The sequence below is a fragment of the Amblyraja radiata genome, chromosome 28 (genome assembly GCF_010909765.2).
Source record: "Amblyraja radiata isolate CabotCenter1 chromosome 28, sAmbRad1.1.pri, whole genome shotgun sequence".
NCBI classification, from domain to species: Eukaryota; Metazoa; Chordata; class Chondrichthyes; order Rajiformes; family Rajidae; genus Amblyraja; species Amblyraja radiata.
This window is the reverse complement of record NC_045983.1, coordinates 29256178-29271274: the sequence shown is the minus strand read 5'-3', so window position 1 is coordinate 29271274 and position 15097 is coordinate 29256178. Positions and strand designations below refer to the sequence as shown.

At 47.4% G+C, this 15097-nt stretch overlaps 1 protein-coding gene across 2 annotated transcripts in view; it reads left to right on the top strand.

The window, feature by feature from the left end:
• LOC116989047 (sodium- and chloride-dependent GABA transporter ine-like) overlaps positions 1-15097 on the top strand; it is a 94423-nt gene that overhangs the window by 64142 nt on the left and 15184 nt on the right. For both annotated transcript variants that reach the window (XM_033046181.1, XM_033046180.1), the window contains exons 5-6: positions 2284-2418; positions 14211-14314. In XM_033046181.1, coding sequence (XP_032902072.1) covers positions 2284-2418; positions 14211-14314 — 239 coding nt within the window. The remainder of the gene's footprint in view (positions 1-2283; positions 2419-14210; positions 14315-15097) is intronic.

Here is a 15097-nt window from a genome sequence, read left to right as displayed (position 1 = left end):
TGAGAAAGCTTGTGCCGGCTCCAAACATCCAAAGCTTACAATAATGGAAAGATGCATTTGACATAACTGGCATTCCAAAGTTGCTTTGCCAGGTAAACAAAATAGGGCTTCACTGGACCAGATGCAGACCCATCAAACCATCTCTGCTTTATTAAACCTGTTAATTATCACTCCCAATGTTCCACCTTTCCCCTTAATCCATTTGTATTCTCCTTTTTTCAATGATATTTCTGTAGTTTGTGCAGCGGTAGAGTTGCTGTCTTCACAGCTCCAGAGACTCGGGTTTGACCCTGACTATGGGTGCTGTCTATGTGGAGTTTGCACGTTCTCCATGTGGGGTTCCAGTGTCCAACATCCATAATGAGTTTCTGCACAGCTCTGAAGATCACATCCCCTTTCGCATGCTACAATGTTACCAGAAATGCATCAAGAGAGACATACAAGTTATTCCCCTTGGCTTCATTTAACAATTCTCTCGATCCAAATTCTTCCCTCCCTGTAGGCACTTGGTTGCACTTAGACGCGATACCACACATCACGAGCCAGCTACCATTTTTATGTGCCAGCAAGTGTTTTGTCTGCAAGGATTTCATTGTTTGGATGTTTTCCCATCCAAATATAAATGTACTGTGAGCCCCCTATTCATTTGAGCCTGGCATTTCAATGCGCTGAACATAGAAGCAAACAACTGGCGTAACTCAGCGGGACAGGCAGCATCTCTGGAGAGAAGGAATGGGTGACGTTTCAGGTCAGGACCCTTCTTCAGACTGGTTAGGGAGAAGGGAAACGAGAGATATAGACAATGATGTGGAGAGATAAAGAACAATGAATGGAAGATATGCAAAAAGTAAAGATGATAATTTAATTTTTTTTCTTTATTTATATAGCACATTTTTAGTCAACTTGCATTGACCTCAAAGTGCTTCACATAATTACATCCACACACACAGGCAAAGGTGGGTGAAGTGTCTTGCCCAAGGACACACACAGGCAAAGGTGGGTGAAGTGTCTTGCCCAAGGACACAACGACAGTATGCACTCCAAGCGGGATTCGAACCAGCTACCTTCCGGTTGCCAGCCGAACACTTAGCCCATTGTGCCATCTGTCGTCCCGGGATAAAGGAAACACAGGCCATTAATAGCTGTTTGTTGGGTGAAAATGAGAAGCTCGTGCAACTTGGGTGGGGGAGGGATAGAGAGAGAGGGAATGCCGGGGGCTACCTGAAGTGAGAGAAATCAAAATTCATACCACTGGGCTGTAAACTGCCCAAGCAAAATATGAGATGCTGTTCCTCCAATTTGCGTTCAGCCTCACTCTGACAATGGAGGAGACCGAGAACAGAAAGGTCAGTGTGGGAATGGGAAGGCTTAGAAACATAGACATAGAAAATAGGTGCAGGAGTAGGCCATTCGGCCCTTCGAGCCTGCACCGCCATTCAATATGATCATGTGGTTTATCGAACATAGAGCACAGAACATAGCACAGCAATGGCCCTTTGGCCCACAATGTTTACACTTCCCTTATCCCCAACCAGTCTGAAGAAGGGTCTCGACCCGAAACATCACCCATTCCTTCCCTCCAGAGATGCTGCCTGTCCCACTGAGTTACTCCAGCTTTTTTGTGTCCATCTTCGGTTTAAACCAGCATCTGCAGTTCCATCCCACATATCTCAATGCGCTGATTGGATGTGGAAGAGAGGTTGGGTTTTTTTTTCCCCCCATTGAAAATAAATAATCCTCAGCTTACCATTCGCTGCTGCATTGAAGCAGAAATTGTTGAAGAATATGGTGGTTTATGGGTTGTCATAGCATCCACGACAGATGGCACAATGGGCTAAGTGTTCGGCTGGCAACCGGAAGGTAGCCGGTTCGAACCCCGCTTGGAGTGCGTACTGTCGTTGTGTCCTTGGGCAAGACACTTCACCCACCTTTGCCTGTGTGTGAATGTGTGTGAGTGATTGGTGGTGGTCGGAGGGGCCGTAGGCGCAGATTGGCTGCCACGCTTCCGTCAGTCTGCCCCAGGGCAGCTGTGGCTACAGAAGTAGCTTACCACCACCGAGTGTGACTGAGGAGTGAATGAATAATGCGATGTAAAGCGCCTTGAGTATTAGAAAGGCGCTATATAAATCCCATCCATTATTATTATTATTATTATTATCCACGCAGCTGTGGGAGGATAAGCAGAGGGGGTGTAAGAATAATGGTTATACACACATCCCAACGTTGCTCGGCAGACTTGACCCTAACAGCTCTTCATCTTTGCTTTGCATCCACTGTAACCAGGTTGTGTACGTCACTGCACTCTTCCCCTATGTTGTACTGCTGGCCTTGCTGGTGAACAACACACAACTTCCAGGGGCTGTAAAAGGAATCAACTACTTCGTTAATCCAGATTGGGAGAAACTCAAAGAGATCCAGGTAAAGCATTCCGAATGGATTTGAATAGTTGGATTTTGGCTTGTCTTGCCTTGGTTTATCGAACATAGAGCATAAAACATAGCACGGTAATGGCCCTTTGGCCCACAATCTTTACACTGAACATGATGCTAAGTTAGGTACACAAAATTGCTGGGGAAACTCAGCGGGTGCAGCAGCATCTATGGAGCGAAGGAAATAGGCGACGTTTCGGGCCGAAACCCTTAGGGTTTCGGCCCGAAACGTTGCCTATTTCCTTCGCTCCATAGATGCTGCTGCACCCGCTGAGCTTCCCCAGCAATTTTGTGTACCTTCGATATTCCAGCATCTGCAGTTCCCTTGAGAACATGATGCTAAGTTAAACTGACCCCATCTGCCTGGTACATGATCCATATCCCTCTATTCCTTGCACATCCCTGTGTCTATCTAAAAGCCTCGTCAACGCAACTATCGTATCTTTTCACTCTTACAGAGTGCAGAGAAGGTTCAACAGACTGATTCCTGGGATGGCAGGCCTTTCATATGAAGAAAGACTGGACAGACTCGGCTTGTACACGGTAGAATTTAGAAGATTGAGGGGGGATCTTATAGAAACTTACAAAACCCTTAATGGGTTGGACAGGCTAGATGCAGGAAGTTTATTCCCGATGTTGGGGAAGTCCAGGACAAGGGGTCACAGTTTGAGGATAAGAAGGAAGTCTTTTAGGACCGAGATGAGAAAATCATTTTTTACACAGAGAGTGGTGGATCTGTGGAATTCTCTGCCACAGAAGGTAGTTGAGGCCAGTTAATTGGCTATATTTAAGAGGGAGTTAGATGCGGCCCTTGTGGCTAAAGGGATCAGGGGATAGGGAGAGAAGGCAGGGATGGGATACTGAGTTGGATGGTCAGCCATGATCATATTGAATGGCGGTGCAGGCTCGAAGGGCCAAATGGCCTACTCCTGCACCTATTTTCTATGTTTCTATGTTTCTATCTGCCTCCACCACCACCCCTGGCAGCACGCTCCAGGCCCCCACCACTCTCTGTGTAAAGAACTTGCCCTGTATATCTCCATCCAACATTCCCCCCTCCCACCTTGTAGCTATGCCCACTAGTGTTGGATATATCCACTCTGGGAATAAGGTTATGACTGTCTACCCTATCTCTGCCTCTCACAATTGTATGTACTTCCACCTCCCCTCAATCTCCGACGTTCCAGAGAAAACAATCCGAGTTGATCCAGCCTCTCCTTGTAGCAGATATCCTCTAATCCAGGCAGCATTCTGGTAAACCTCCTCTGCACCCTCTCCAAAATCTTCCACATCCTTCCTGCAATGGGGGGCGACCAGAACTGCACACAATACACCAAACGCTGCCGAACCAAAGTCTTTTAGAGCTGCATCAAACAAAGTTTGTTTCAAAACTTCAACAACGAAAAACACTTTGGTTGGAACAACCCAAAAATATTTATTCAAAAACTGGCCTTCTTCTGCTTTGAAGAGTAACAATGTTTGATTTCAAAAGAAGTGAGAAGCATAAAACAGATTTGCCTTTTCAGTCTTGTGAACTTTTCTTCCTCCCGAATTAAAACCTGAAAGGATTTTGTTTCTAAGCAGCTTCTTCTTCTTCTTATCGAGTCCAGGCACAAGATTAGAAGTTGTTCAGGCAGAGCCGAACCCACTTCTTGGCATCTGCACACAATGATGTCAGTGTTGTCGCTTCTTGTGCGTGGTGGTGGAAAGATTGGTGTAAACAGGGCCGCGACGTGAAGGCTCTTTCCTTCACCCCTTCTAAGCAGCTGAGTGATATGCACTCTGTAAAACTCATCACACATTTTAAGAGTTAATGCCCCTGTCCCACTTAGGAAACCTGAACGGAAACCTCTGGAGACTTTGCGCCCCACCCAAGGTTTCCGTGTGGTTCCCGGGGTTTTTTTGTCAGTCTCCCTACCTGCTTCCACTACCTGCAACCTCCGGCAACCACCTGCAACCTCCGGCAACCACCTGCAACCTCCGGGAACCGCCTGCAACCTCCGGGAACCGCACGGAAACCTTGGGTGGGGCGCAAAGTCTCCAGAGGTTTCCGTTCAGGTTTCCTAAGTGGGACAGGGGCATTTACCAGATCAATCCTCAAAGAAGCCCACCTCAGGATTATGTTGGACTGCAAAGTTCCTCACTTACAGAAATCCATGTAGGGTTTGGACCTTCTCCCTGTGACCGCGTGGGTTTTCTCCGGGTGCTCCGGTTTCCTCCCACATCTCAAAGAGACGTGGGATTTTAGTTAATTGGCCTCTGTAAAAATTCTCCCCAATGAAGGGGGCAGCACAGCGGTAGAGTTACTGCCTCACAGTGCCAGAGATCCGAGTTCGATCTTGACTACGGGTGCTGTGTGTGCGGAGTTTGCACGTTCTCCCCGTGGCCATTCTCCGAGTGTTCCGGTTTCCTCTCACACTCCAAAGACGTACAGGTTTGTAGGTTAATTGGCTTTGGTAAGTTGTAAAAAAAATTGTCTCTGGTATGTAGGAAGGTGTTAGTGTTAGTGACCGTTGGTCAGCATGGACTCGGTGGACCGAAGGGCCTGTAAAATAATCAAGACCAGATCTTAAACAGATTCCCAATTTTAAAATAATAACCTCTCAGCTCTCAGTCCCTGGAGCTGAAGGAGTCCAGGGATGAAAGGAATCATGTTTGCATTCCTGTTTTCATATTTTAGTACTCTATATATTATTTATCAAATGCCTTCAGGATATCCATGTCAGTAATATTTATATAGGATGAAGAATTATTGCACTTTATGTTCCTGGCATTTAGGAACTCATTGAATCTATCAAAAACCCTCAGATTTCATTATTTTTTCCCCAAACTGGTGGTATGCTTCACTGGTTTGCATGAACAGGACACAGAACAGCAACAAAAAATGATATTCTCAAGAGGGGAAAGAAAATGTTTTTGCCTATGCATGCTGAAACCTGTAGAAGTTAAAATTTAAAGCTGATGTGCGGGGCAACTTTTTTTCACACAGGGGGTGGTGGGTGTCTGGAACGAGCTGGAACGAGGGGTGGTGGTGGACAGGGCCGGCCTTAAGCCAATTGGACCAAATGCTCCCAATTGGGCCCGAGCCTAAGGGGGCCCCGCTCTGGGCTCGGGTAGATCTACTCCGGTTTGAGGGGGGAGAGATGGGTTGAGAGAGAGTAGAGGGGTGGAGGGGGAAGAAAGGTGTAGACTGGGAGGGGGGTGTGAGGGGGAATGGAGAAGCGGGAGAGGGGGAGGTGGGTAATTCCCTCACTGTCCCGGGGCAGCGCTCCCGCCCCTCCAGTTGCCGTGCTTCACGCACACAGCCCCGGCTCCACCCCTCTCTCTCCCCGGGGAGACGGGTGAACAATACAGGGAGGGCCGAGCCGGGGATTGGAGCAACGTTTACAAACCTCGGCCTCAGCTCACACCCGTCCGCCTGGACCCCGGCATATGCTCCCGCTGCCGGCCCTCTCCCTCCCTTCTCTCCTTCCCTCCCTCACTTCTCTCTCTCCTTCCCTCCCTCCTTCCTCTCTCTCTTTTCCCTTCTCTCCTTCCCTCCCTCCCTTCTTTCTCTACTCCCCTCCCTCCCTTCTCTCCTTCCCTCCCACACACACACACATAATGCACAGACAACTAACATACACACAAATAACACACACACACACACACACAACTAAGTTAGGATGTGGTAGAAGCCCAAAGGGTAGGATGGGGCTGAAGCCCAAAATTTAATGCCTGGACTGGTTTTTCGCCAATAGTTATTGGTTTTCCAGGTTCTAGTTACTTAAATGACTTTTTTTCTCATTTCAGTCACTAAAACAAGTGGCATTGTAACTATGTACTTTTCAGAGGTGATCTACACATTTTCTTTGTTACTTGTAGGCTGACATGTATGCAATTTTATATTAAAATGTAGTTAGATCTGTTTGGTCCATTAACTCACAGGCACTTGTTAAGCGCACATTTTGATTACTTTCCATTCTACCATAGAGATATAAAGTCTATAATAGACTTTATTTGTATTTCTATGAATCTACAGACCTTGCCTGGGAACCTGGGGCTCACCAAAACTGTTCCCAATTAGGCCCCGCACCTCCTAAGGCCGCCCCTGGTGGTGGAGGCACATACGATAGTGGGATTTAAAAGGCTTTTCGATAGGGACAGGGAAATGCAGGGAATGAAGATTAGTGAAGGCAGCGGAGATTAGTCTGGCATTGACATCGTGGGCCGAAGACCCTGGCCTCGTTACGCACTGGTCTATGCTTTTAGAATTCAAACTGTGCGACATTCATATTTGAGTCTCCTGATATCACCGTCATGGAATTAAGTCACGTTTTTCCACATTAATCACCGATCACATCTATCTCATTAATAACAGTGACCCGAGTTTCCTTATGCTGAGAACAGAATATTAATTTTAGACCCAGGTATATTCCTCACTGTGCAAATATTTGCACAGATTTTTCATGTATTTAGTATTAAATCACTTTAGTTACCAATGATTGAAGAGGCACAAGGGTGTGTCTACATTGCACGTCACATTACAATGTGTGCTTTTATTAGACAGTGTCTTGCAAGATATCCCATTTGCATCCTCGTGGTCTGTCTGCATTGTATCATTACCTGAATTGACATTTTAGTTGGGAATGAGCTAAAACCCGCCCACCAGACATTAGGCCTCAATCAGTGATGGTTTGCGAGGAGAGATCATCCTGATGGACTCCTGTACTCCTGTACATCGGCGAGACCAAGCGCAGGCTCGGCGATCGTTTCACTGAACACCTCCGCCCAGTCCGCCTTAACCGACCTGATCTCCCGGCTGCTCAGCACTTTAACTCCCCCTCCCATTCCCAATCTGACCTTTCTGTCCTGGGCCTCCTCCATTGTCAGAGTGAGGCCCAGCGCAAATTGGAGGAACAGCACCTCATATTTCGCTTGGGCAGCTCACACCCCAGCGGTATGAACATTGACTTCTCTAACTTCAAGTAGCCCTTGCTTTCCCTCTCTCTCCATCCCTTCCCCCTTCCCAGTTCTCCCACCAGTCTTACTGTCTCCGACTACAGTCTATCTCTGTCCCGCCCCCTCCCCTGACATCAGCCTGAAGAAGGGTCTCGACCCGAAACGTCACCCACTCCTTCTCCCCAGAGATGCTGAGTCACTCCAGCATTTTGTGTCATCCTGATGTACGTGATCGAGCTGCCTGAAGAGGCAACTGATGTAGGGCCCAAGGGAATGCGTGTGGATATTAAGACACAAGTTCACAGGTTATAGGAGTAGAATTAGGCCATTCGGCCCATCGAGTCCACTCTGCCATTCCACCGTGGCTGATCTCTGCCTCCTAATCCCATTTTCCTGCCTTCTCCCCATAACCCTTGACACCCGTTCTAATTAAGAATTTGTCTATCAGTGCCTTAAAAATATCCACTGACTTGGCCTCCACAGCCCTCTGTGGCAATGAGTTCCAGAGTTGAGCCTCCTTTCTGAAAGAGCCCTCTTTAATTCTGAGGCTGTGACCTCTCGTCCTAGACTCTCCCACCAGTGGAAACATCCTTTCCACATCCATTCTATCTATGCCTTTCATTATTCTGTAAGTTTCAATGAGGTCCCCCCTCAACCGTCTAAATTCCAGTGAAGGCCCAGTGCTGTCAAACGCTCATCATATGTTAACCTACTCATCCCTGGGATCATTCTCGTAAACCTCCTCTGGACCCTCTCCAGAGCCAGTACATCCTTCCTCAGATATGGGGCCCAAAATTGCTCACAGTACTAACAAATGCGGCCTGACCAGCGCCTTATAGAGCCTTGTATTACTCATATGAGCTTCCCAAAGGAATTGATGCCTTTATGAAGGCATTGATAATGTCACAAAAGGACGCAAAAGTGCTGGAGTAACAGCAGCTCAGGCATCATCCCTGGGGAACATGGATAGGTGACGTTTTGGGTCACGAACCTGAGAGTCATAGGGTCATAGAGTGATACAGTGTGGAAACAGGCCCTTCAGCCCAACTTGCCCACATTCAGCCCATCAAGTCTACTCCGCCATTCATTCACAGCTAATCTGTCTTTCCCTCTCAACTCCATTCTCCTGCCTTCTCCCCATAACCTCTGACACTCGTACTAATCAAGATTCTATCAATCTCCGCCTTAAAATATCCATTGGCAACCTCCACAGCCGTCTGTGGCAAAGAACTGCACAGATTCAGCACTCTCTGACTAAAGAAATCCCTCCTCATCTCCTTTCCTAACTGTCACTGTATGTCATGTTGTCACTTGTGGGCGGAGCAATAGACAACAGACAATAGGTGCAGGAGTAGGTCATTTGGCCCTTCGAGCCAGCACCGCCATTCAATGTGATCATGGCTGATCATCCACAATCAGTACCCCGTTCCTGCCTTCTCCCCATATCCCTGACTCCGCTATCTTTAAGAGCCCTATCAAGCTCTCTCTTGAAAGTGTCCAGAGAACCGGCCTCCACCGACCTGAGGCAGGGAATTCCACAGATTCACAACTCTCTGTGTGAAAAAGTGTTTCCTCATCTCTGTTCTAAATGCCTTACCCCTTATTCTTAAACTGTGGCCCCTGGTTCTGGACTCCCCCAACATCGGGAACATGTTTGCTGCCTCTAGCGTGTCCAAACCCTTAATAATCTTATATGTTTCAATGAGATCCCCTCTCATCCAAGGCAAATTCTTGGCCAATAAACTTATTCATTCATTCATTTTTAGAGGTGTTTCCAAACTGAATAGCTCTATGCTCAAAAGCAGTTTTAAATAATTTGATCATTTTTATATGTTTAACGCTTTCAGTGATTTTAATTATTTTTTTCATGCTTCTTGAAGCCAGAGACATTCAGAAACATTGAAAGTTGGTGAGAAACATAAGTTCATTTATTGTCACATACACCAATTGGTGTAGCGAAATTCACTGGCCAGGTCAGTCATACAATTTAAAACTTGATGGCTGATAGCACCAGGGCTTCATCGGCTTCCTTATACTTTCTGACAACAGAGAAGGAGGCCATTTGGCCCATCGAGTCCAATGCAGCAGTTCCATAAGCCCCCCCCCCCCCCCATCCCCAATTATTCCTCTATAAATAATCCCTCTACTTGCTCATCAATCAGCCCTGATTCACTAAACACTCACTTACACAAGGGACAATTAAGGGTCTTTAAGCTGACCTGCATATCATTGGGATATGAGAAGAAGCCAGAACCCGTGGGCAATTCCAAGCAGGCCACATAGAAACCTTGAATACACAGTTTACAGTTTTAAAGTGTTGTTTATTGTTGCGTGTACTGGGTTACAGGGAAAACACGTTTGCTACGTGTTGTCCAGTGGTGCAGCGGGTAGAGCTGCTGCCTCACCACGCCAGAGACCTGGGTTCGATGCTGATCTAGGGTGCTGTCTGTGTGGTGTTTGCATGTTCTCCCCGTGACCGTGTAGGTTTTCCAGCAGGTGCTCCAGTTCCATCCTGCACTCCAAAGACGTGCGGGTTTGTAGGCGAACTGTCGCTTTGCTGGCCTTTGTAAAAGATTGACCCTTCGATGTGCAGGGGTGGGGGTGAGAGAAGTTGGGTAACATGGAACCGGTGATCAATAGATGACGTGGACTCGGTGGGACAAAGGGCCTGTTTCCGTGCTGTATCTCGGAATGTAACTGTTAACTTCATGGGTGGAACAAATGACAATATGAATCAGGAAAAGCAGTAATGCACGACACTGCAAATACTAAGCCAGCAGCTGATACATTTGCCATCTTTGATTTATTTAAAAACTAATCTCATGTTGGACCTGGTTTAGATTGTGCACCACAGATCTCTGTTTGCTCTCAGTCTAATATTCAAAGTTACAGCATGTTTAGTGTAGTTTAGTTTAGTTTAGTTTAGCTTAGAGATACAGCGTGGAAACAGGCCCTTCGGCCCACGCCCACCAGCGACCCACACACACTGACACTACCCTGGGGACAAATTTCACATTTATACATTTATACCAAGCCAATTGATCTACAAACCTGTACGTCTTTGGAGTGTGGGAAGAAACGGAAGATCTCGGAGGAAACCCAAGCAGGTCACGGGGAGAACGTACAAAAACAAAAACTCCGTACAGACAGCACCCGTAGTCAGGATCGAACCCGGGTCTCTGGCGCTGTAAGGCAGCAGCTCTACCGCTGTGCCACCGTGCTGCCCAGAAAAGCAGAAAAGTTCTGGTTCTCAGATTTTTTATATATTTCCCCCTCATTCACGTTGTTTTACTGTGCCAATAGTAATTCAGCTGTGTTTAAACAACAGGATTTAGTTTGCACACAGTGTTAAAAATATCTCTCATCAAAAATATCAGCATGTGCATCTTCTGCCCCACTGTGTTCAAGTTAGTGATTGCACACTTAAGCTCCAAGTATGCAAAACAATATAACAGCAGCCTCCGCTATCTGCTGCATACAAAATGTAACCGCTCATATACACTACTTTCCTGTGAAATTTATCTCATTGCCAATTTATTATTTATTTACTGATCCAGAGGGAATAGTTGAGATTTGTTTAGAGATAAATATCGCGGGAACAGGCCCTTCGGCCCACCGAGTCTGTCTCGACCACCATCCCAGCACATGGACACTATCCTACACACTCACTAGGGACAATTTACACTTATACCAAGCTAATTGATCTACAGACCAGCACGTCGTTGGAGTGTGGGTGAAAACCGAAGGCCTCGGAGAAAACGCAAGCGGTCACAGGGAGAACGTGCAAACTCCGTACAGACAGCACCCGGGCGGGGATCAAACCCGGGTCTCTGGCGCTGCAAATGCTGTAAGGCAGCAACTCAACCGTTGTGCCACTGTGCTGCCGTGCCACCCTTTATCAGAATTCTCCTTTATCGGTTAATGCCAGTAGGCAGTGAAGAAAGCTAATGACATGTTGACCTTCATAACAAGAGGTGTTGAGTATAGGAGCAAAGAGGTCCTTCTGCAGTTGCACATGACCCTGGTGAGACCACAACTGGAGTATTGTGTGTAGTTTTGGTCTCCAAATTGGTGGAAGGACATTATTGCTATTGAGGGAGTGCAGCGTAGGTTCACAAGGTTAATTCCCGGGATGGCGGGACTGTCATATGTTGAAAGAATGGAGCGACTGGGCTTGTATACACTGGAATTTAGAAGGATGAGAGGATATCTTATTGAAACATAAGTTTATTAAGGGATAGGACACGCTAGAGGCAGGAAACATGTTCCCGATGTTGGTGGAGTCCAGAACCAGGGGCCACAGTTTAAGAATAAGGGGTAAGCCATTTAGAACAGAGATGAGGAAAAACTTTTTCACCCAGAGAGTTGTGAATCTGTGGACTTCTCTGCCTCAGAAGGCAGTGGAGGCCGATTCTCTGGATGCTTTTAAGAGAGAGTTAGATAGAGCTCTTAAAGATAGCGGAGTCAAGGAATATGGGGTGAAGGCAGGAACGGGGTAGTGATTGTGGATGATCAGCCATGATCACAGTGAATGGCGGTGCTGGCTCGAAGGGCCGAATGGCCTACTCCTGCACCTATTGTCATTTGTGCTGTAGTTTAAAGCCTGGAGATAAAATATCTCATGCAATGCTTTACTTTACTTTAGACTTTGGAGATACAGCTCGCAAACAGGCTCTTCGGCCCATCGAGTCTGCACTGACCAGCAATCACCTCGTACATGAGCATTATCCTACGCACCTGGGACAATTTACAAGTTTTCAGAAGCTAATTAACCATCAAAATGTGCGCATCTTTGGAGTGTGAGATGAAACCGGAGATACCGGAGAAAACCCACGCGTTCATGGGGAGAACGTACAAACTCCATACAAACAGCACCCGCAGTCAGGATCGAACCCGGGTCTCTGGCGCTGTAAGGCTGCAACTCTACCGCTGCCCCACTCTGCTTATGGAGGTATTGAGTGATGGAGTTGTGGTTTCCTTTGAGGTTAATCTCCAGGTGCTCTAACATGGAGCACTTGTGCTAAGTATTCGACCATCGCCAATATCAGTAGAAACATAGAAACATAGAAACATAGAAATTAGGTGCAGGAGTAGGCCATTCGGCCCTTCGAGCCTGCACCGCCATTCAATATGATCATGGCTGATCATCCAACTCAGTATCCCGTACCTGCCTTCTCTCCATACCCTCTGATCCCCTTAGCCACAAGGGCCACATCTAACTCCCTCTTAAATATAGCCAATGAACTGGCCTCGACTACCCTCTGTGGCAGGGAGTTCCAGAGATTCACCACTCTCTGTGTGAAAAAAGTTCTTCTCATCTCGGTTTTAAAGGATTTCCCCCTTATCCTTAAGCTGTGACCCCTTGTCCTGGACTTCCCCAACATCGGGAGCAATCTTCCTGCATCTAGCCTGTCCAACCCCTTAAGAACATTCTGATAAAGGATATTGGACTTGAAATGTCTCTCTTTCCACTGATGCTGCCCAACCCTCTGGGCATTTTCTGTTTTTATTTCAGATCTCCAGAATCTACAGTTTTTTTAATCTCCTTTTTGGTATATTCAGTAGATATGTGATATTCAGTAGAGCAGGCCCATTATTAGTATCTGGACCTTCAGGGAGTAATCTGGGGGCGGAGTGGGGGTTGATGATGAGGTCTTTTACACATAAAACCATGCAGTCACTTTCAATTGCAGTTGATTCAGTGTAACTAGCAATCATTTAGTTTAGAGATACAGCATGGAAACAGGCCCTTCTGCCCACCGAGTCCATGCCAACCATCCTATTTCCGTGTCATCCCACTTTCTCATTCACTCCCTACACACTAGGGATGATTTTACAGAAGCCAATCAGCCTTTAAAACCTGTACGTCTTTGGGATGTTGGAGGATACCGGAGCACCCGGAGGAAAGGGGAGGTATGTGCAAACTCCACACAGACAGCACTCGAGGTCAGGGTTGAACCGGGGTCGCAGGCGCTGTGAGGCAGCAGCTCCACCCGCTGCACCACCGAGAGAGAGAAAGTCGTCCCCTCATTACACGCCGGCTGCGGTAGAGTTGCAGCCTTACAGCGCTTGCAGCGCCAGAGAGCCGGGTTCGATCCTGACTACGGGCGCTTGTCTGTACGTTCTCCCCGTGACCACGCGGGTTTTCTCCGGGATCTTCCGTTTCCCCCCACACTCCGAAGGCGTACAGGTTTGCAGGTTAATTGACTACACTTGGTATAAATTGTCCCTAGTGTGTGTAGGATAGTGTTAATGCGCGGGGATCGCTGGTCGGTGCGGACTCGATGGGCCGAAGGGCCTGTTTCCCTGCTGTATCTCGAAACTAAACTAAACTGAGCTACATCACTCAGAACATGCGGCAACTCTGCCCAATACTCCCTGCACCACAGATGCTGCCCTTCACTCTGGTTCTTAGTCTAAGACTGTGTTAACATAGAAACATAGACAATAGGTGCAGGAGTAGGCCATTCGGCCCTTCGAGCCTGCACTTCCATTCAATATGATTATGGCTGATCATCCAACTCAGTATCCTGTACCTGCCTTCTCTCCATACCCCCTGATCCCTTTAGTCACAAGGGCCACATCTAACGTCCTCTTAAATATAGCCAATGAACTGGCCTCAACTACCTTCTGTGGCAGAGAATTCCACAGATTCACCACTCTCTGTGTGAAATTTTTTTTTCTCATCTCGGTCCTAAAAGATTTCCCCCTTATCCTTAAACTGTGACCCCTTGTTCTGGACTTCCCCAACATCGGGAACAATCTTCCTGCATCTAGCCTGTCCAACCCCTTAAGAATTTTGTAAGTTAATTTTGTAACACTCCTGTGTTTCTTTCACAGGTGTGGGTTTATGCTGCTGTTCAAGTCTTCAACTCCTTGGGCATTGGCTTCGGCTCATTGATTGCCATGGCGAGTTACAACAAGTCCAACCACAAAATTCTTAAGTATTTTCATCTTTTCTCGCCTTGCCTTTATAATCGCACTAGGTGTCACCAACTGCAGCCAACACCATTCAGCCAACAAAGCTGATGCGCTAAAATATAACTGTAAGGGCTGGAAATACTCAGGTGGTTTCTGTGGCGCGGAAGAAATACGAAGGCGATGTATGAGGTCAAAGACCTTTTATCACATCGGTCATCAACCAGAAACTTCGACTGTTTCTCTCTCCACAGATGCCACCTGACCTGCTGGCTGTTTCTAGCATTTTCTATTTTACTAGACTAAGTGGTGCCTGTTGGGTCCCAGTCACACGGGAGGCCTGGTCTCCCAACGCAACCCATTCCCCAACGCAATATTCCACCACTCACCCATTCCCCCAACACAACGGCGGGAGCGTTCTATAGCCGGGGGACGTGGACGGCTTCAGGCGGGGAGCATCCTGCAGCCAGGGGAGGGGGACAGCTTCAGGTGGGGCCTGTCGGGGGCTGGTGGTGGTGGGGGGGGGAGGGGAATGTGGGACGGGGGGTGTAGGGGAGGGGAGGTGAGGTGTGGGGAGGGGTGGCTGTGTTTTGAGGACGACTGCCGTGTAAGGAGAGAGTCGAAGGGTTAATTATGTCCTGGATTTGCAGCAATTGCTGTTCAACCAGTCGGGAAAGACTCTTGGAGTAGTTACACTCCACTGGGCTCCTGGTTTAAGTCCGTCAGTTCCTTGACAATGAATCAACCTGGCGTTTACACCATGTCTCCATCCAAAGCTCAGAGAATAGAGACTATTTACTCCACTTCTT